At 39.0% G+C, this 20,365-nt stretch overlaps 2 protein-coding genes across 2 annotated transcripts; one reads left to right on the top strand and one right to left on the bottom strand.

The window, feature by feature from the left end:
• Positions 1-2,793: 2,793 nt before the first annotated feature.
• Positions 2,794-3,597, top strand: LOC109147812. The gene has a single exon (XM_019295469.1). The coding sequence runs from the start codon at positions 2,794-2,796 to the stop codon at positions 3,595-3,597; it is 804 nt and encodes a 267-aa protein (XP_019151014.1).
• An 8,438-nt stretch (positions 3,598-12,035) lies between these two features.
• On the bottom strand, positions 12,036-15,936 carry LOC109147811 (uncharacterized mitochondrial protein AtMg00810-like). Its single transcript, XM_019295468.1, has 2 exons — positions 15,637-15,936; positions 12,036-13,025 (listed from the first exon to the last, which is right to left on the bottom strand). The coding sequence occupies exons 1-2, from the start codon at positions 15,934-15,936 to the stop codon at positions 12,036-12,038; spliced, it is 1,290 nt and encodes a 429-aa protein (XP_019151013.1).
• Between the last annotated feature and the right edge of the window lie 4,429 nt (positions 15,937-20,365).

The raw sequence follows: 20,365 nt of genomic DNA, 5'->3' as shown, positions 1-20,365 counted from the left end.
TATATTATGGCACGAGATTGCATATAAGTATGATTATATTGTTGCATGAGATTGCTTATAAGTATGACTATAGTATTGCACGAGATTGCATATGAGTATGATTATAGTATTGCACGAGATTGCATATGAGTATGATTTATAGTGTCGCACAAGATTGCATTTGAATAGAGTATCGCATGAGATTTCATAATGAGAATGTTGATTTAAGATTGTCCATCGACAGGGGCGGAGCCAGGATTGAACAGTGCGGGGGCCAACTATTATAGTTAAAGTACTAAATTAAATATATTGATACCCAGTTAACATATTTCAAAATAATCATTACATTACAAATTAAATAAAGTTTAGAATAAATCATTTATAATTGAATCTATATTAAATTATTTTGTAATATGTTTTTCAATGTACATTACTTTGTATGGTTGAAATAATGAAAACATTCGGGAATGTTTTAAAAGACTATTGATTATTTCTTGAAAATTACCCTACTCACAACATAACATAATAGCAAATTATTTTCTCAAATACATATACTATTCAATTTTTACATTATAATAAATGTTAAATTAAATACAAAATTTATCACATAACTACAAATTTGCATAATTAACCAAACATATTCACCCTGACATCCATTATTTAGAATCAAACAAAACAACTATTTAAAATAAACAATAGAATATGAAACAAAAATTAACCAAACAAGTAGTTAAAAACAAAATAATAATAATAATAATAATAATAATAATAATAATAATAATAATAATAATAATAATAATAATAATAATAATAATAATAACTTGAAAAATATGCATAGATTTTAATAACAAATTATCTTGTTATAGTATATATGCCGCATATATGTATGGTTCTAGAGAGAGAAACTAGTAGGTAAGTTAAATGAGGTTTAATTTGAATGTGAGTTGTGAGCATATATCCGTTAATGTGTATCCAACTATCAGCTTAAGCTTTTAGTTGAGATGGAGCACATGCTTCAATTTGGTATCAGAGCCAGACCAAAGGTCATGGGTTCGAATCTCAACGCTACTCGTAAGCGATTACGGTTTATCGATCCACGTGTTGGTTGGAATCCACCGTACACGTGAGGGGGCGTGTGAGCATATATCCGTTAATGTGTTGGGAGGGGAGTGGGGTGGGGTGGGGGGGGGGGGGGGGCAAGGCTTGCCCCCCCTTAACCCACACTTGCATCCGCCCCTGTCCATCGAGCATGATTATTTTTGTTATATTTGAAGCCTTGTTATTTTTGTTATATTTGAAGCCTTGTATATCAAGCTTATGTGATGAGAATGTGAGAACATGAGAATATTTGTTATATGGTTTATCAGTATGATCCTACCTACAAGTATGAGTTGTTTGTTAAGTTAATTGAAGTGTTTATATGTTAAAGTATCTAAGTGTTTAGCCTTATATATATGCATGCCTGTTGATATTATAGGTTGCAAGCATCTAGAAAGTATGTAATAGATCTAAAGATGATTTGAGATGAGTTTATTGTTTACAAAAGAAATCAAATGTTTTCAAAGTATACTCTATAGTACTTTACAGGGTTGAGTGTGGTTATACTTAGCTTCGTTCTAACGAGTGTTTTCCTATTTGTATATGTGTTGCTTGCAAAACCCCTTTCAGGTGGACCCAGCAGTGTGAAGAAGTCGAGTTAGATTAGTCTCGTAGATAGAGATATCTAAACTCTAGTTTGATTGAAGTTTAAGTTATGGATTTAGACTTATTAACTTTATGGTTTTGAGGATGTTGTAGACTTTCGGGGTGACGTTATTTCCCCCTTATGTTTTCAGTTTTTATGATGGATGCCAGACTTTTACTTTATTTCTAGTTTTACCCCTTTGCCTGTGCAATCACCACGGAGTGGTGGTTGTGGCGGTGACACTCCCACTATTTATTTATTAATTATTTCCGCTGCTTAGTGATGTTAATGACTGTTTAGAGTTATAATTAAGAGTTAGAAAAGTGGGGTGTTACAAATTGGTATCAGAGCAGTACGAACCGCGGGAGACTTAGGAAGTTGACCCTTAAGATTGAGTATAAAAACTCTAAGTAAAAGTCCTAGGAAGGATGAGTTAAAGAAAGACCTCTAAGTTGAAGTCTTAAGAAACACAAGATAAGAAGGGAACTTTAAGTGGAAATCCTAAGAAGGATAAGATTAGGGAAAGAACCCTAAGTTATGAAGATTTAGATAAGAAAGACTCTAAGTCCAGTGATTAAGTATGAGAATCAGAGTTAAGAGAAACTCTAAGTATCAGTTAGGAACACGGTGAGGTCGTGAGTTCATTTGTGTTTGCTTATATGTTTTGTGCTTTATCAATGTGTTAAAGTGCTTTTATATATCTTTTGAAAGTGAAGCAGAGAAGTTTTCAGTGAAAAGTTAAAGTGAAAGTTAAAAGTTGAGATATTTGAAAGTTAAAGTTTGAAAGTGGAAGCTTTGTAAAAGTGCTAAAGTAAAAGTATAAGAGTTTATACTTGTGCCTTGCTTATGTGATTTATCAATGTGCTTGTTATGCCTTGTTATCTGTTTCGAGTAAAGTAGAGAAGTCAAGAGAGAAGTTGAAAGAGAAAAACCAAGAGTTTGAGAGTTAAAGTTTAGAAGAGAATTTGTTCTTGATAAGTTGTTAAAGTAGATGAGAAGAGATGCCTTTGTTGCTTTGCGTGATTTTCTTGTTGCAAGTTTGTCTTAAGAATCGAGAAGCTAGAATCAGTTAACTTACTAGTCATGCTAACAAGAATGATCTGTTCTGGTCACGTACGAAGGGTTTCGCGATGCCGCCGCGAAGAGTCAGAGAGGAATCTCCTCGCTCCTCAGGACCTGGAGCGTTGTCATCTACAAATTTGACTGAGAGCCTGCGCCAGCTCACCCAGTTGACTCAGACCATAGGAGCTGCCGTACTCAATGGGAATAACAGTGGTTGTGATGTGTCTAGGAAGATCACGGGACGTAATCCACCGTGTTACTTGGGTCAGGAGGACCCGGAAGTTCTCGAGAGTTGGATCCGCATGTTTGATAAGCTGTTTGATGTGGTAGGATGCCTAGAGAATCAGCGAGTAGAGGTTACTGTGTACTATCTACAGGGAGAGGCCGATCACTGGTGGATCATGGAGGGACCGACTGTTCGGGCAAGAGAAGGGTTTGACTGGGAGATGTTCAAGATGGTATTGAGGGAGAGGTTCTACCCGGAGCATGTCAAGGCTGCTAAGTATGAGGAGTTCGTACATCTCGAGCAGGGAAGCTCGACTGTTCCGGAGTATCATGCCCGCTTTGTGGCACTAGCTCGATTCGCTCCTACCTTGGCACCTGATGAGGCGAGTAGGGCTCGCAAGTTTATCCGGGGTTTGCATTATGATGCTCAGAAGTCTTTCTCAACGGTGAGATTTGCTACTTTGACTGAAGCCTACGATGCAGCTGCTGGGTACTCTAGGCTCCAACCGTTGCAGCGAGATGCCACACAGGGAATGAAGAAAAGGAATGAGGGTGTGGATTCGCAGTCGAACAAGGGGAACAGGTTCAATCCGATGAGCAGGTTTGACAATCGAGGCGGGGAAAGGAGAAACATGACTATGAGATAGGGAGTTGGATCTGGAGGACCACCAAGAGAGGGGACTTCGGTATGTCTGAGATGTGGCAAGGATAATCCTAAGACCACTTGTGGAGGATCGCCTATAGTTTACTTTCGGTGTAGGAAGCCGGGTCATAGAGCCGCTATTTGTCGTTCCCCAAGGATGGAGGGATACCATGGTACGATCCCGAGCCAGCCACCCAGATGTCCGATCAACCAGGCGCCAAATCAAGCTATGGGACATGGCTATCCACCGAGAGGAGGCCCGCACATAAATGGGAATCACGGACGGGGCGAAGCGCAGCAAGGACGTACCGGAGGAGCTGGACCAGGAAGGATTATGGTCATGGGACAGACTCAGGCCGGAGATCGCAATCTCGAGAAAGGTAACAATCTAACTTGGAATGAGTGTGTTGATTTTGCTTGAATGCTTAATTATATGTGCATGCTTGAGAAGTTGTTACAAGTTGTTGCAAGATGTTAAAAGATGTGTCAATCTAGGAATTTTGGGAATTTAGAAGTTAAATGAGTTAGTTTTGGGGAAAAGCTTAGATTTGAATGCTATGAATTAACGAACAAGAGAATTAGAAGAATGAAAGTAGATATGAGTAAGAATGAGAAATCGTTAGGAAACGATTGAGGTTTAAATAAGAGAAATGTTTACCGAACTAGAAGTGAAAACGAGAAAAGAAGGAAATGACGGGGAAAGAAAGTGGATAAGAATTTAAGCAATTCCTGGAAGGAATTTGAAAGTCAAAGGATTGACAACGAAATCGGGATTTATTAAAGTTGAGGATTACGTTCAATTTTGACCCGATTTGAAGATTTGACAAAGTTGGAGGACCGATTTCAATTTGGGGTCGAACCGGATCCGACCCGGTTACCCGACCCAGTGGCGGGTCTAGGCCACGGGTCGGAACGGATTCCGTTCCATGAGATGGAAAGTGGTCACGGACCACGTAAGGGTACGTGACCTGGGGGCCGTGTCAGCTACGCTGATAACGGACCATGGCACGACCCATTGGGAGGGCCGCTGCCAAGCCCCACCCCCCTAAAACCCTTGTGCTGATTCTTCCAAGGCAGAGACCAAATTCACATCATCTTTTTCTTCTCTTCATCGCTACACACTGCCTCAACGTCAACCAAAAATCTATCTCTTCCAAATCAACATCTTTCATCAAGAAAACTTCAATAGTGTCTTCCCCAAGTCATTTTGAGTACGAGAAAAATGCTAGTTGGATCATCCACTGCTATTTTAACGAGATCAAGACAACAATTTTGAACAAAATGGTGAAGGGAAAACAACAAGTAGAAGGAACAAGTCAGGAAACACCTACCTACTCAGTAATAGGAGGTAAAACCTATTTTCCCGAATTCTTTTATGAAGATTTTAATGGCATATAGGAAAATCAAGGTTTGTTGAGGAAATTCCTAAGAATTCAAGAAGAAATTTATCCTGATTTAGTGATTGAATTTTATGAGAATTTGTCCATGAAACATAAGGGAGTGACTTCGATTGTCTCTAACGTGAGAGGTATGAAAGTAGAATTGACACCACAAAAATTGTCAAATTGGTTTGACTTGCCGTTAGATGGATTGGATATGTATGACAGGGATGATTGGGTTGCCCACGCGTGGTTGACACATCAAGAGTATTTGAGATACATGACCGGGAGTATGGAAGAATTCCCTAAGGAATATCGTCCCGAGAGACCTACCTTGACTGGAGAGAAGAAATTGTTAGTTCTGTTGATAGAAGAGTGTTTGTTTCCGTGTAGGAACAACTCTACAGAGATTGGTAGTTGGATGTGTACCATTGCCTTTATGTTGAGATTTGGTCATGCTATTAATTTTCTAGTTTTGATCCTTAAGCACATGGCTTACTTTAAGGCAAAGAATAGGAAGAATCTGCCCTATGGCATGATGTTAAGTTGGGTTTTCAAAAAGATGAATTTACCTGAGTTGGGAGAAAGAAACTGTAACACCCCCCCAAAACACTTGCTATAAAAAGCCTTAACACATGTAGATAACACAACTAAACAACTAGCATGGCGGAAGATTAAAAGATAACTGGATAAACATAAATCCAAGTCATGGGGTGTTATGCCACGTCCATCAACAAAGATGAACGCTACGGCCAAATCTGCATGGTATACAACTATCCCAAATCTCACAAGTCTACAACTAGATAGGCACACAGGCCATAAAACAAACGGAAGGAGCTATGCTATCGGGTACTAGATTGCGCTCTCGTCTAGACATCACCTGAAAGATCACAAATAAACATGGGACGACGCCCGATCAGCGAATAATGCTGGTAACCCACCAATACATGTGAAATAACATACATAAGTAAGGTATAAGTTGTAAAACCATTTTTGAAACGGAATACATATATATAAATGTAAAACCAAGAGTAAAAGCCAACGCAAGACTCAACACTCTCAACAACCACACACGGGAACACATCCCAAGACCACAAGAGCAACACGACTCATAAAAGAGTCAAGGCATGGTCTATCATCACTCAATAGATCAAAACCCGACAAGCACAACGCCAAGGAAATAAGTCTCACACAACCGGCAACACATGCCTTTGTGACTACACACGTCACAAGAGAAGAACTCACCACAGTGGCTACAATAGTCCTCGTGACATCACCCATCACGAGTTGATATGCCTGCCTTATACCCGGTTCCAACCTTATGGCTACCCCCAACCTTGTATCTTCTTCCAACCATTACCTCCAGGACCCCTGTACTTCTTAGTCCAACCTTTTCATTCCTGGGACCGTCGTCCTGCACCAACAAACCACCAACAAATCCACCAATTTCATAGTACACAAGGTACCGTACACACACACACGGCGACACACGCCTTCCCAAGAAAATACGTGAACCTGACACACAGGTCACAACTCCATAATCACATCACGGCCACCACGAGGACCGCTGCAATACCTTGGTGACTAGTGTCCCATACCACTAATCGTGCAATCCAGGTAAAGCCACACACACATCACACCTCAACAGGAATCAATCAACGGATCACAACAAAGGTATGAAACATACCCAATCAAGGAATGGGTCACAGCCTAACAACACAACGATGAATAACACAAGTTATCATCAACCCATCGGAAGGTACAAATAACACACACACGCTAGCATTTAGACACCAAACTAGCATGCTTATCAAACGAATAAACCAAAGGTAGTTCCGAGGAACACACAAGACACATCACGGTTCAACGAAACACAATGTTAAACACTTAGCACGATTCAAGACACCAAAGACCTACATGGATACCTACCACATAGTTGTAGACATACGAAACATCAAGAAGACACTCAAATAGTTCCACAAAAGAATATCGGGAAGTCCAAAGACCAAATACCGAGTCAAAAGAATCACGGGGAACAAATCCCCGCCATCACCACAATACGTACCCGCGGGTAGGCCCCTACCCGCGGTTCCGCCCGCGGGTACAGGCCTCCCACCTTGTGTACCCCGCGGGTGGGCCTCCTACCCGTCGTTCCGCCCGCAGGTATAACCTGTACCACAACATCACACTTCGCGAAATTCATCTCCAAACACAAATTCAAGTCCAAAACATGTCAAATCTCACCCAATACAACAAAATGACTTGAATCATAGGAAATGCCAAGCAATGGCACAAATGAACCCTAAACACAAGCTCTAGATATGCATTTTCACAAGATCATGCATCAACACTCACATTTCATAGCAAAACACATGTAGAATCCAAGAAATCACATATAGGTAAGCAAAATAGGTTTTGTAGAGCATGGGTTACCTCTTGTAGACTAAAAGACTTCACTTTACACCTTAACAAGCTCTTCTCAAGGCTCACCTTCCAAACCCACTTCAAACACAAACCAAAAAGATCATAAAGATCCTACTTTTAAGAAAAGACACCTAAGATGGAACCAAAAACACAAGATGGACTTAGATCTTACCCTCCTAGATGCCCAAATATAAGAAAGGTTGAATCTTGGAAGAAATTCTTGAAGTCTTGGCAAGGTCTCAACTTGGCTTGGAAGAAAAGCTACTCACCTTTTTAGAGAGAAGGTAGAGCTTAATTTTTAGAAAGTGTAAGGGATAGAATGAAGATGTCTACTAGGTTAGGTTACAATACTAACACTAGGTGAAAGGTCAAGAATGCCCTTACTAACATTAGGAAATGTAAGGAACAAGGGAACTCCCTTCAAAGCTCAAGGTACAACTTTGACTTTGGAATTGACTAGTCAAATACTAGTCCTCAAGTATTAAATTTCAGGATTTTAGGAATTAATTCCTCAATTGAAATAGGATTAATTACTCAATTAACCCATTAACTGAATTTGGATTTTGGGGTGTCACAGAATCCAAAGAACCACTAGGTCGGCTTTGAATGCCGCAAATCTGAAATATTATGAACTGTATTAGGTTGTTGAGAACAAGTATCTGTCCCTAGCTAACATTGCTAAGAAGCCCTTGGATGAGAGAACTACTTTGGTGATTAGTTTGACTATACCCCAAAGGAAGTGGTCGAATGTTGGAATTGAAGCCGGACACATAGCTGAGGCTAGTAGAGAAGGGGTTGCAATGGGAACTGATCTAGGAGTTGGTATGAGTCATGAGGGAGCACCAGTTACGGCTACTCAGCCGAGAGTATCACAGGGTTACATGAGTGGGCCTCAAGGACCTACTTATGAGGATTTATATGCTATGATCAACAACCGTTTTGACAATTTGAGTGCCCGAGTGAGCTACGGGTTTTCCAACTTTGACCAACGGGCATCGGTCATAGAGCGAAGGATGGGGATCGAGAATGTGCAAAGATGGACTCCCTATGGTTGGGAACCGAGCTACATGCCACCAGGTGTTTCATCAGGAGGTTTTGATCAAGGTAACTAGTTAAGCTTTTGAGTTCAGTTAGTAGTTTTGTTTGAGTAGTTGTTTAGAGGTTTGTAGAACTAGATAAGAACTCAAAGATTCCTAAATCTTTCCCAAGTGTTCCAACAGAAAATTTCAACCTTTTGATTATATCACCCTTTCTTTTTGAGAACTTGATTCACCCGTTTTTTATAAGTTTCGGGACGAAACTTTTTTTAAGGGGGATAGAGTGTAACAACCCAAAATTTCATTTTATAAATCCGATATTTAGAAATCCCAAAATAGCCTTTTTCACTCCATTAAAAATTTTTTGCGATCAATTGGTGTTTGAATAAAATATTTTCGTTACATTTTAAATTAATTCGACACCAAAACTGATTCTATTTCGAAAATTCCTAAATTTTCGGGTACTTCGCGTACCAAGATTTTAATCGAGAAATTTATTTGAGTGAGACCGGGAGTGTCCAAAAAGATTTTAAACAAGGATTCATCTAAATAGCTTTTTGAGAAAATTCATTTTCAACCCCAAAATATTTAAAATAGCATTTCTAGTCTATGATTCATGTTGCAAGGTGGACCACAAAGAACTTTATCCTTGTCTGATCTTTGCTAAAACCACTCCAAATTACCATTTTGCCCTCAACCAATCATGGCCTTCTACCTAGGGTTTTGAACCCTATATAAACTCCATTATTCCATCTTGATTCCATGATCTCTTTCTTTGCCTCTCCACACAAATTGTCTGCCAAGAGAAAGGGAGAAAACAACATCATAGTAAGCTCTTTTCCCTCTTCAAACCTAGCCTTCATTTCTCTTCTAGTTTCTTATAATCTTTGAGGTTCTAGGCTAAGGTTGTAGGGTGTTTGGGATGTATAGGTGGTGAAGGAGGCACAAGCTAGATAGAGAAGAAGAAGAGATCCAAGCTAGAAGAAGGTCTACAAGAGGTATAACCCCATGGATTCCTCTTTAAAATTTGGCTCTGTGAAGCCTTAGCTTTAAGTAGAAATGAGTAGAAACTATGAGATTTTGTTGTGTTTATGCTTAGAAGTGATTTAGTATTTGTTTGTGAGTTGTTGATATTGTTTTGGACTTGTTTGGATTGGATTTTGCAGATGAAAAACCTTCTGGTGCACAACATAGTGTGCACCAGATCAGAGTCACGGCCCTAGCCACGACCTATCAGGAGTGCCGCCGGCTAGAGCCGTGCTTGCACGGGACTAGGGTACGGCCCTAGAGGAGGGCCGCCGCCTAGTCCCGGTGAAGTGACGGGATATAAGGGGCGGACCATGAGGAGTCCCGCCCCAGGTCTTTGACTTTGATTCTGAGAAGAATTTGTGCAGTGGCCGGGCCCTTGTGGCTCAGCTACGTGCCGTTTCGGGCCGTGTGTTACGGTCCCTTGTGGATCGGCTCTTCGGTACCGTCTCGACGCACGTTTTGGCTTTGATTTTGTTGAATTTGGATTTAAAATGAGTATGTTATGAAGGAAATTGTGATGAAATACTACACAGAGTATATATTTTGCTATGCACTGTATATGAGGAATTGTTATCTTTGTGTACTGTTTGATGATTTTATTTAAGTATAGAAGCATGATCATTTGAGAATGTGATTCACTTTTATAGCGTGATTAAATTGTATTATTTGATCCAAGAGAATAGAAGTCTATTTGTTGAAGTGAAATGTATAGAAGTTGCCTGTTTGCAAATCGAGAATGGCATTATATTTTGAGTACTTCATGATATTTTTATACATGATTTAGAAGCATGTTATAGAGCATTATGGCATTTCACATATGTCATATTTCAAAAATGCATAAGGGGCCAACGTGAGCCCGAGTATTATTTTCAAAGACCATGACCATGTGTATAGCATTCTTTGATGCATTTGAGAAGTAGTAAAGTTGTTGCATGCATAAGATTGATGAATGAGAGATATAGTTATGTATTATCTATATCGGTGAGGTTTTGGAGGACTCGCTTGGACTATGTCCTCTCAGATGATTGTTATGGACATTGCGGTCCCAGTACATGTAACGCGGCGTATTCCCACGTTACGAGGTTCAAAACTACCCGCCAAGCTTGGAATCCTGGTAGGGGGTGTGCACACTGAAAGTTCGATACCTGATTCCACAGCGTGTGAACCACGAGATTGGTTCGGTAGACGGTAGGAGATATTGAGTCGGACTTACGCTGTTCCCGATGGGGCAATTCCCGCTACAGTGAAACCCTGAGCCGTCTACGAGCGAAAAGAGAAAGAAATCGAGTCAATAGAGACTCAAGAGAAAGAAAGCGAGTCAAGAGAGGCTCAAGAGAAAGAAAGCGAGTGAAGAGAGACTCAAGAGAAGGAAAGCGAGTCAAGAGAGACTCAATAGACCTCCACAGAAAGTACTCTATTTTTACGACGAGTGTACATGAGTGTATATATATATATATATATATATATATATATATATATATATATATATATATATATATATATATATATATATATATATATATATATATATATATATATATATATATATATATATTATGGCACGAGATTGCATATAAGTATGAGTATATTGTTGCATGAGATTGCATATAAGTATGCCTATAGTATTGCACAAGATTGCATATGAGTATGATTGTAGTATTGCACGAGATTGCATATGAGTATGATGTATAGTGTCGCATAAGATTGCATTTGAATACAGTATCGCATGAGATTTCATAATGAGAATGTTGATTTAAGGTTGTCCATCGAGCATGATTATTTTTGTTATATTTGAAGCCTTGTATATCAAGCTTATGTGATGAGAGTGTGAGAACATGAGAATATTTGTTATATGGTTTATCAGTATGATCCTACCTACAAGTATGAGTTGTTTTTTAAGTTAATTGAAGTGTTTATATGTTAAAGTATCTAAGTGTTTAGCCTTATATATATGCATGCCAGTTGATATTATATGTTGCAAGCATCTAGAAAGTACGTAATAGATCTAAAGATGATTTGAGATGAGTTTATTGTTTACAAAAGAAATCAAATGTTTTCAAAGTATACTCTATAGTACTTTACAGGGTTGAGTGTAGTTATACTTAGCTTCGTGCTAACGGGTGTTTTCATATTTGTCTATGTGTTTCTTGCAAAACCTCTTTCAGGTGGACCCAGCAGTGTGAAGAAGTCGAGTTAGATTAGTCTCGTAGTTAGAGATATCTAAACTCTAGTTTGATTGATGTTTATGTTATGGATTTAGATTTATTAACTTTATGGTTTTGAGGATGTTGTAGACTATCGGGGTGACGTTATTTCCCCCTTATGTTTTCAATTTTTATGATGGATGCCAGGCTTTTACTTTATTTCTAGTTTTACCCCTTTGCCTGTGCAATCACCACGGAGTGGTGGTTGTGGCGGTGACACTCCCACTATTTATTTATTAGTTATTTCCGCTGCTTAGTGATGTTAATGACTGTTTAGAGTTATAATTAAGAGTTAGAAAAGTGGGGTGTTACAGAAGGGATAGTCGATTTCAACATGTTTAGTGCGAGCTTGGAAAACCGGATTAGCAGCTAAATAAGTAGCCCCGAGGTTGTCAAACCAGAGTGTAGACCAAGTTCCCGAAGCAATGATACAACCCAAGTAACCTCTGCAGAAACATCGGCAAGACCCTTGTACTCTGCCTCAATCGAAGAGTGAGCCACTGTACGCTGCTTGCGGGATAACCAGGATACAAGGTTGGTTCCCAGAAACACTGCGTAACCACTAGTTGACTTCCTGTCAATAGGGCAACCAGCCCAGTCGGAATCGGAAAAGGCATGGATGTCGGAGGAGGCCGAGGCTGTCAGGCGTAACCCATAGTCCTGTGTGCCCTTTATGTACCGCAACACCTGCTTGAGGATGCACCAATGCTCTTCGGTCGGAGAGTGCATGAACCTGTTTACAGCATACGACATATCAAGCCGAGTGATAGTCAAGTACTGAAGAGCCCCAACGATGCGACGATACTGTGTCGGATTGTCCATAGGATCCATGGATGGTGTAGCAGGCTGAGTCACCGCAGCCGGGGTTGCCAGTGGTTTGCAGTCAGACATACCTGCTCGGGTTAAGATATCTTTCATATACCGCTGTTGAGATAGAACAAGACCACTACCAGTGTGCAGCGTTTCAATACCCAGGAAAAAACTTGGTGTGCCAAGATCCCAAATCTTGAATGTGGTATATAGCTTGTGTAGCAGCGTGGTTACCAAAGACGAGTCATTGCCCATCATAAGGATGTCGTCGACGTAGACCAGGAGAAATACATGGGAGTTCCCAATAGTGTAGTGAAAAAGTGAGACATCCGTTTTCGAGGCAACGAACCCAGCTGATAGTAAGAACTCATGCAGCCGTTTGAACCAAGCCCTGGGTGCTTGTTTGAGCCTGTAGAGCGACCGTTGTAGGTGACAGACATGATCTGGGCGGGTTGGATCTTCGTACCCAGGTGGTTGTTTCATATAAACTGTTTCAGACAAGTGCCCATTGAGAAATGCATTGTTAACATCTAGCTGGCATAGAGCCCACTGTTTGGATACTGCAAGAGAAAATAGGATTCGAACTGTAGTCGGCTTGACAACGGGGCTGAAAGTGTAGAAAAAGTCCTCCCCGGCAACCTGGTTAAACCCCCTTTGCAACTAGGCGGGCCTTGTGGCGTTCAATTGAACCATCTGCTTTGCGCTTGGTGCAGTAAACCCATTTGCAGCCAATTACATTCATATTAGGTGTTGCAAACTGGCTGAAACAGTTTATATGAAGCAACCCTTTGGTTATATTGATGCTAACTTCCCGAATCACGTTTGTTTGTTAAAAAGATCTCTGTATGTGTTAAAACAAGCTTCTAGAGCTTGGTTTAATCGGCTACATACGTTCTTACTATCAGTGGGCTTTCAAGCATCCAAGATAGATGTCTCTCTGTTCTATTACTCTAAAGACTCTACTTTGATTTATCTATTGGTGTACGTGGATGATATTCTTGTAATGGGAAGTGATAAGGGTATTATGTCTCAGCTCTTGTCCAAACTGTCTGCTACATTCAAAATCAGAGATCTTGGTGAACCAAATTTATTTTTGGGTATTGAAACAGTCAAGAGTGACAATGAGATTATTTTATCTCAACAACGGTATATGAATGACATTTTAAAACGGGCTGGAATGTCTGAATGCAAACCCCTTTCTACACCCATATCTGTCTCGAAAACTGTCCCGTTTAATGCAGATCTATATGATGATCCCACACAGTACATGAGTTTAGTTGGAGCACTGCAATATCTCACTGTCACACGACCTGACCTATCATTTGCAGTTAATTAGTTATGCCAGCACATGCATGCTCCCACCATGTCACACTGGGAGCAGCTCAAACGGGTCCTCAGGTATGTCAAGGGAACAGTTGATCGTGGTTTACGCATACGACGGTGCTCATCAAGATACATTCATGCATTCTCTGATTCTGATTGGGCTGGTTGTTCTGAAAATCGAAAATCCACGAGTGGTTTCGCTATTTTCTTGGGGAGTAATCTTATATCCTGAGTTTGCAAGAAACAGAGAACTATTGCCAGGTCATCCACTGAGGCTGAATACAAAGCTCTTGCAGATGTTTGTGCTGAGGTTCTATGGATTATGTCATTACTGCGTGAGATACAGATTCCGGGCATTTCCATTCCAAAATTATAGTATGATAATCTATGAGCTACATATATGAGTGTCAACCCAATCTTTCATGCACGCACCAAGCATGTGGAGATTGATTATCATTTTGTTCGTGATCGAGTAGCTTCGGGCGATATCCAAGTCAACTTCATCTCCACGAAAGATCAACTTGCTGATATCTTCACCAAAGCTCTGCCTGGACCTAGATTTTCTTCCCTAAGGGACAAGCTACAGGTTACTAGTATACGTTGTGCTTGAGGGGGAGTATTAGGACTCTATGTATCTGAGTCTGTTTAGAACTTCTTATCCCTGTCACATTGTGACTCTCTAATGTATATATTCACATCATCTGATCTCATTGTAATTAAGTTCAGTAAATACAATACAATAAGTTCTCATCGTTTACACTGTTGTGTAATGTGTAGGGGCTGTGTAGTAATTTCGCATTGTAATTAATTTATTACCAATTTGAATAGAGATATTTTAGTCTTCCGTATGCATGTAATCTTCAGCGTATCAAGAACTGCATCAGCAACGTAATTCTTCATGCACGCCCTCTCTGTCGCCGATTCTCCTATCGCCCTCACTCCCCATCGCGTTGACGAAGAAACTGCATTCTAGAATCATATTGATTTCCTGTCATCTTTGAAGGGAAGGTCTGTTAAATTTATCCATTCCCTTTCTTTATTTGGTTAATGAAAATGTCTGCAAGCATGTTTCTTTAATTAATCTATATTGCTTTTGAAACAACTGCCTTGAGGCAATAGAATCTCATGTTGTAGCTACACAATAGTGTTTAATGCATTCGTGGCGCTTCTATCTGAAGATGAAGCAGATGAGTTATCAAGTAAGTTGAATTCTTGTACGTACAGTTTGGGAATCTCTGCAACTTTTGAGGCTAACAAAGTTATTGAGTGGAATCTCTGCAGCTTCTGCTGATTTGTTTATTATGTGTGTTTATGCTTTGAATTGGGATAATGCAATCAAAGCTTTGTCTAACATTATAGCATCATATGGGGTTTAATCTGTTATAAATATATTCAATGGACATTTATTTGTAACGGACATAACGGATGATTTTATGGCTCATTATGTTTATTTATGTCCTTTTGTATTAGTTATATATGGAAGTGTATTTCATGTATAATAGCGCAGATGATGAACACACGGATGAATGAAAGATCATCCTTTCTCCCTCATCTCTCTATTCACTATTCTATTTTTCCTTTTAACACGTTATCAGCCCTTGCTCTACATCTCCCATCATGGGAACGAAACAGTGTTTAGAGATTGCCCGCCGCGAATGAATGGTTAACTTCAGCCGAACACCCTTTTTCGATTTTCCGGCACTGGCGGTTAGTTTTCCAACGATCCGAATCGTTCAAAAGGTCCGCCTCGTTGAGGCGATCATGGATTGTGGTCCACCGCCTCTATCCACGGTGGAAAACGATCTCAATCGTGTCCGGAGTATTCTGGCTGAGTTACGTCAAAGATGGGGTAGAGAACTAGGATTTTGCGGAAACCTCCGCTATTTGCGATCGCACATCCGACGAGGATCGACGATGATCGCCAGCCATCAATGAGGTCCCGGACACAAATGGAAAGGCAGCAGCAACCTCCGATTGCTCTGGAACCGCTGCCATCATTGGAGAAGAAATCGGCGTAGAGGCTGTCGCGATTGGAGAAATCGCAAACAACGGCTGATGATCCAGTTGATGATCGCGATCCAGAGTGCCGATCTTCTGTCGGGCATAGGAGATGGAGTTGGGGAAAGTTCACCGCCATTTTTCATTGATTGAATCCTTGATCGAACACCAATCGCACTTTCTGATATTCTCGATGGTTCTTCAATTCGTCTCAGTGGTGGCATCGATGGTTGACTGGTCTGGTTAATTTGGTACCGGTGATGGGGAGTTTGGCTGCTCCCATCGCTGCTTTGGATGGTGGCGGAGTCACCGTCGTTACAAGTCACAGTGAACTTCGGACGGTTGGAAATTGTTCTCCACGACAATAGCGATACTGCTGCATCAATCCCTTCCCTAGATAATTGAAGGGAATCAGCCTCTTATATTTTACCGTATAGATTTGATTATGGAAAAACTTTAAAGCCAGTTAGCCAGTGATGCCATTGCTAATGGGAAATTCCATGTATGTGTACTCCTCAAGGGAATTCCGTGGAGACTGGTTCCACAAGTTACAGAATGGAGTTCTCGCATCTTCAATGGCGGTCTCCTCGGCTTTATCCGTGTCTTCGGTGAACGGTACTTTTTCATCGTATTCTTTTATATTATAATCTATGGTTTAATGAGATACCCTATCTTGCTATATTCTATTATTCTGTGATACTGAATATAGAGAGTATCTAGTAACTTTGAACATAATAAGTGTCTTTAACGGGACTTTCATAAAGGTGTTTTTATTCAAATTTTCAACTGTAAGACATGCTTAGGGAAGGTTTTCCTTTATACATTTTTGACTTATTGCTATGGGCTAAGAGATATTAGCATTATTGCATCCAAATAGTCTCCTCTCTTCTCTGCTTAGCGATCACATTTCAAGGTTTAACAAATTTACAGCTTTGCATAGTAAAAAGAGGATGCTCAGTTGAGTGTTTCTATTCATCATTTGTCTTTCCAGCTTTGAGCTTGCAGCTGGCTTCTGTTTTTCAAATGTTAGGTGGAATTCATATAGAGGTTTCATTATTGGGCCTTCTAACGTTGGGAATAGGAATTCTTTTTTGCATATACTAGGAAGAAATGAAAATCAAGTTTTTTTTTCTGATATTTAGTAGGGAGAATGGCATCAGTTTGACATCTGTTTCCAATCATAATAGTTCAAGTATGATTAAACCCAAAAGCAATGATTCTCTCTTTTTCTCCCTATTCTGGTTTTATACAAAGGCAATTGTGATGCTTTGGATTATCTCCCGATTTGGGCCGGGTCATCTCGCCGGTTAATATGCCCTTAAATGTGATTATTTTTCTATGAGGGTTTTATACCCCTATGAATGATTATTTGAAATAGGTCATAACTGTTGAGATTCATTTATAACCCGAATTCTCAACTTGACTTCAATTGTTAGGTTACACCTGTCGTTGTTAAACCACTTAACTTCTAAACATATCTTTGTCCAGAAGACAAATTCATAGCATTAATTTAAGATAAAAGCACCACGACAATTCCTTCAATGTAAATAATTGACTTTGTATTGTTTTAAAAGTCAATTAATGGTGCTAATTTTTATTTCACATGAGTCTTTGGCATTGAAATAAATCTCAAAAATGAGAATTTAAATATTAGTGCCTCATTTTAATATAATGCCCAAAAAGTAAATCAAGAGCACTAATTTTATCTCGTTATCTTGCCCCAAGCCCTCGATTACAGAAATTTGATCTAAAAAGTCAATCCCTGAAGGATATTTGGTGTAAGCGGGTCTCATTGTCAACTATGATGGTCATATTGTACTACAATACATAAAATATTATACTAAGTATTTTGAATGTTTTTTATAAGAAACCAAAAACTTAATTTTTTTTGGGGAATATACTCTTTGAGTTTTTAAATCTTCCCTACTTGATAATGTATTTGACCATTATTGGGCTACTTTCTAATATGGTCTGGAAGACCTCAAATGGCATTGTTCTTTAAAGTGACTAATGACTTATGAATGAAGTTTTGCAACTTCTATTTCTAATGCTATGATACTCTCCGAAAGTCAAAATTGACTTACATCATGTTGGTTTGCCTGAAGCAAACAAGTTGTGATTTTTTTTTTCTCACATAGTAATCACTGCCTGAAAATTCTGACCGGCACAGTTTGAAAATTAAATTCGTGAAAAATACTTCTTGAACTCCTTTTGGCATGAAATTGTTTTTCTGGAGAACCTAGACTCGTGGTATTTGATGTCTGTAAAAAGATTTTGTTAAAAATATGTTTTGGTGATTCCAGAAAAATTAAAGTTTTGGCACTGTGGTGTCAATTATTTTTCTGCTGGAGCAATGTTGGGAAATTTTTTAGAAAAAATACTTCTAGACCTTGGATTGGCATGAAAATTTTCGTGTATGTTCTAGACTTGCTGAACTACATATCTGCAAAATTTTGTGTCAAAATGTGTTACCGTTTTGTCCCAGAAAATTCAACAATCCAGGTCAAAATTCTGAAAAATTCTGCCATTTTCAGCTTGTATATCTTGTTGTTTTGTGATATTTTCATACTTGTATGAAACTATGAGATAAAATGAGAGCTTGCTTGGAAAAGTACTGTTTTTTATTCCCCAAAATAGGAATGAATGGGCCCGGCAGCAAACATGTGCTCATTATTCTTCGGCGAATGGTACTTCTCTCATTTTTTCTAATTTATGAATTAATAAGAATATCTCTTGTCATGTCATGCCTTGTGTGTACCAAATATGATGTGCATGACTAAATTGAGTTTTTAGTGTCCAAGACATAAGATCATATCACATATTGCATGTGCTTCTCTTTAATTGATATCATTTAGCATATAATCTCTTAATTATGTCCATATAAGAGATTTTGTTATTTCTCTTGTTGGGAATTTATGATTTGCTATAGGCCATAGCTATTGAGATTTATCACCCAACTTATAAGTGGGAAAATAGCATGAATTCTCAATATGGTTAGGTTGCACCTATCGTTGCTAAACCTTAGCTTGCATATGATAACAATTAAAGGCTATGACATGTTACAGTGCTAGTTTCTGCTATAGAAACTCTTTGACATGAGATTTGGGCATATGATATTTAAGTTTATAGCCCTCATTTTTCTATATTTATTTGTCCAGAAGGTAGATTAAGGACTTTAATTCTATGAGTCACCCTTTAGGGATGAACCTTGACGATAAATTCTTGACCAAAAATGGTCCACCTATCCCATCAATCCCTGAAGGATTGCTATAACGTTATTATGAGTCAAGTTCTTTTTACCCAAGTCTAACTCAATGCATATCACAAATCAATCCCTCAAAGGATTGCTATACCCCCCTTTTCACCTAGTACGTGGTTTCAGAAGTAACATTTCCCTATCTGCGTTATTTTATTTGCGCAGTCTATTTTATATCATCACCACAACGTACCTCTAAAATGGCTATCAAAGAAACCCCCGTCTATTGATTAAATACCGAAAGCCCATGATAGGGGATCAATACATATAATTGGGTATGTTGACTGCATTCCTAATGAAGATTGTTTCTCGGCATTAGGGGGAGATAATATACTACTCCGTAGCTTTTTGGAATGCCAAGAAATTTCATAAGAATAAAAACATCTTCATTATTTAAATCCATGTACTAGTTAGATTGAACTGGAAGTTCAAAAGATAATCTATTTGCGATTTTAGCAAATAATCTGCCAAATACATCTATTGATCATAATGATCATAAAAGAAGTGACTAGGTCCTATATCCTTGGACCAAACATATCTATCGATACTCCTTGACACTAGAAGTGTAGGAGATCTATCGGTGAAAGAGATATGGATCATAATACTAGATCTAGTAAAGAAATATTGTCACTCTTGAAATAGCTTGAATAATTATGTCCTGAAGACATTCGTCCAGATGACGAAAAACCCTGGTAAGACTTATAGGTGCACCAAACAAACGTAATACTAGGGATGCGGAACGACCAGATCAAAATATCTTTGGGAAATGTCTAGAATCTGGTTGTTTTAGAAATTGCCATTACATTTACAAATATGGGAGTTTTACAAAAAAGGTTATAGTTGTCGACAACACAATTGCCATTACAAATTGCTCGTTATATGATAATCTGGATCCAGAGTTAGGCACCAGAAGTGCCATAACTATTTAATATATAAAGGAGCAATTAAGGGATAGCTCAACTTGCTAAAATGGATAATTCTCTTTATAACAATACACCATTTGAGCATTAACCCTGGAGGTTACAAATGGGTGTGTGCATGAAAGAGAAATAAGAATAATGAGGTGATGAAGCGAGTTTGTAGCCTACGGGTTCACGCAGAGACCCTTAATTGATTTTAATCAAGTATACTCTCCCACGGTAAATGGCATTAAGTTCCGCTACATAGTACAATTGGCAGAATAACAAATTTAGATATGCAGTTAAATTTATTTTGAGAAATCCTGGATGGATTCATAATTCTCGAAATAAGGATTTATTTAAGTATTATTATGTGTCATTATTTACTCTTTAAAGGGTTGCGAATGGAGTTA

This window comes from Ipomoea nil, unplaced genomic scaffold, assembly GCF_001879475.1.
Source record: "Ipomoea nil cultivar Tokyo-kokei standard unplaced genomic scaffold, Asagao_1.1 scaffold2036, whole genome shotgun sequence".
Classification (NCBI taxonomy): Eukaryota; Viridiplantae; Streptophyta; class Magnoliopsida; order Solanales; family Convolvulaceae; genus Ipomoea; species Ipomoea nil.
Note: the sequence above shows the minus strand (reverse complement) of the source record. Positions and strands in the feature narration are given on the sequence as shown.

Coding starts and splice junctions, on each gene's coding strand:
- LOC109147812 (XM_019295469.1), top strand. CDS start 2,794: ATGCCGCCGCGAAGAGTCAGAGAGGAATCTCCTCGCTCCTCAGGACCT.
- LOC109147811 (XM_019295468.1), bottom strand. CDS start 15,936: ATGGCGGTGAACTTTCCCCAACTCCATCTCCTATGCCCGACAGAAGAT. Junction 13,026..15,636: donor TTCTCTACCCCATCTTTGAC/GTAACTCAGCCA, acceptor GTATCCAAACAG/TGGGCTCTATGCCAGCTAGA.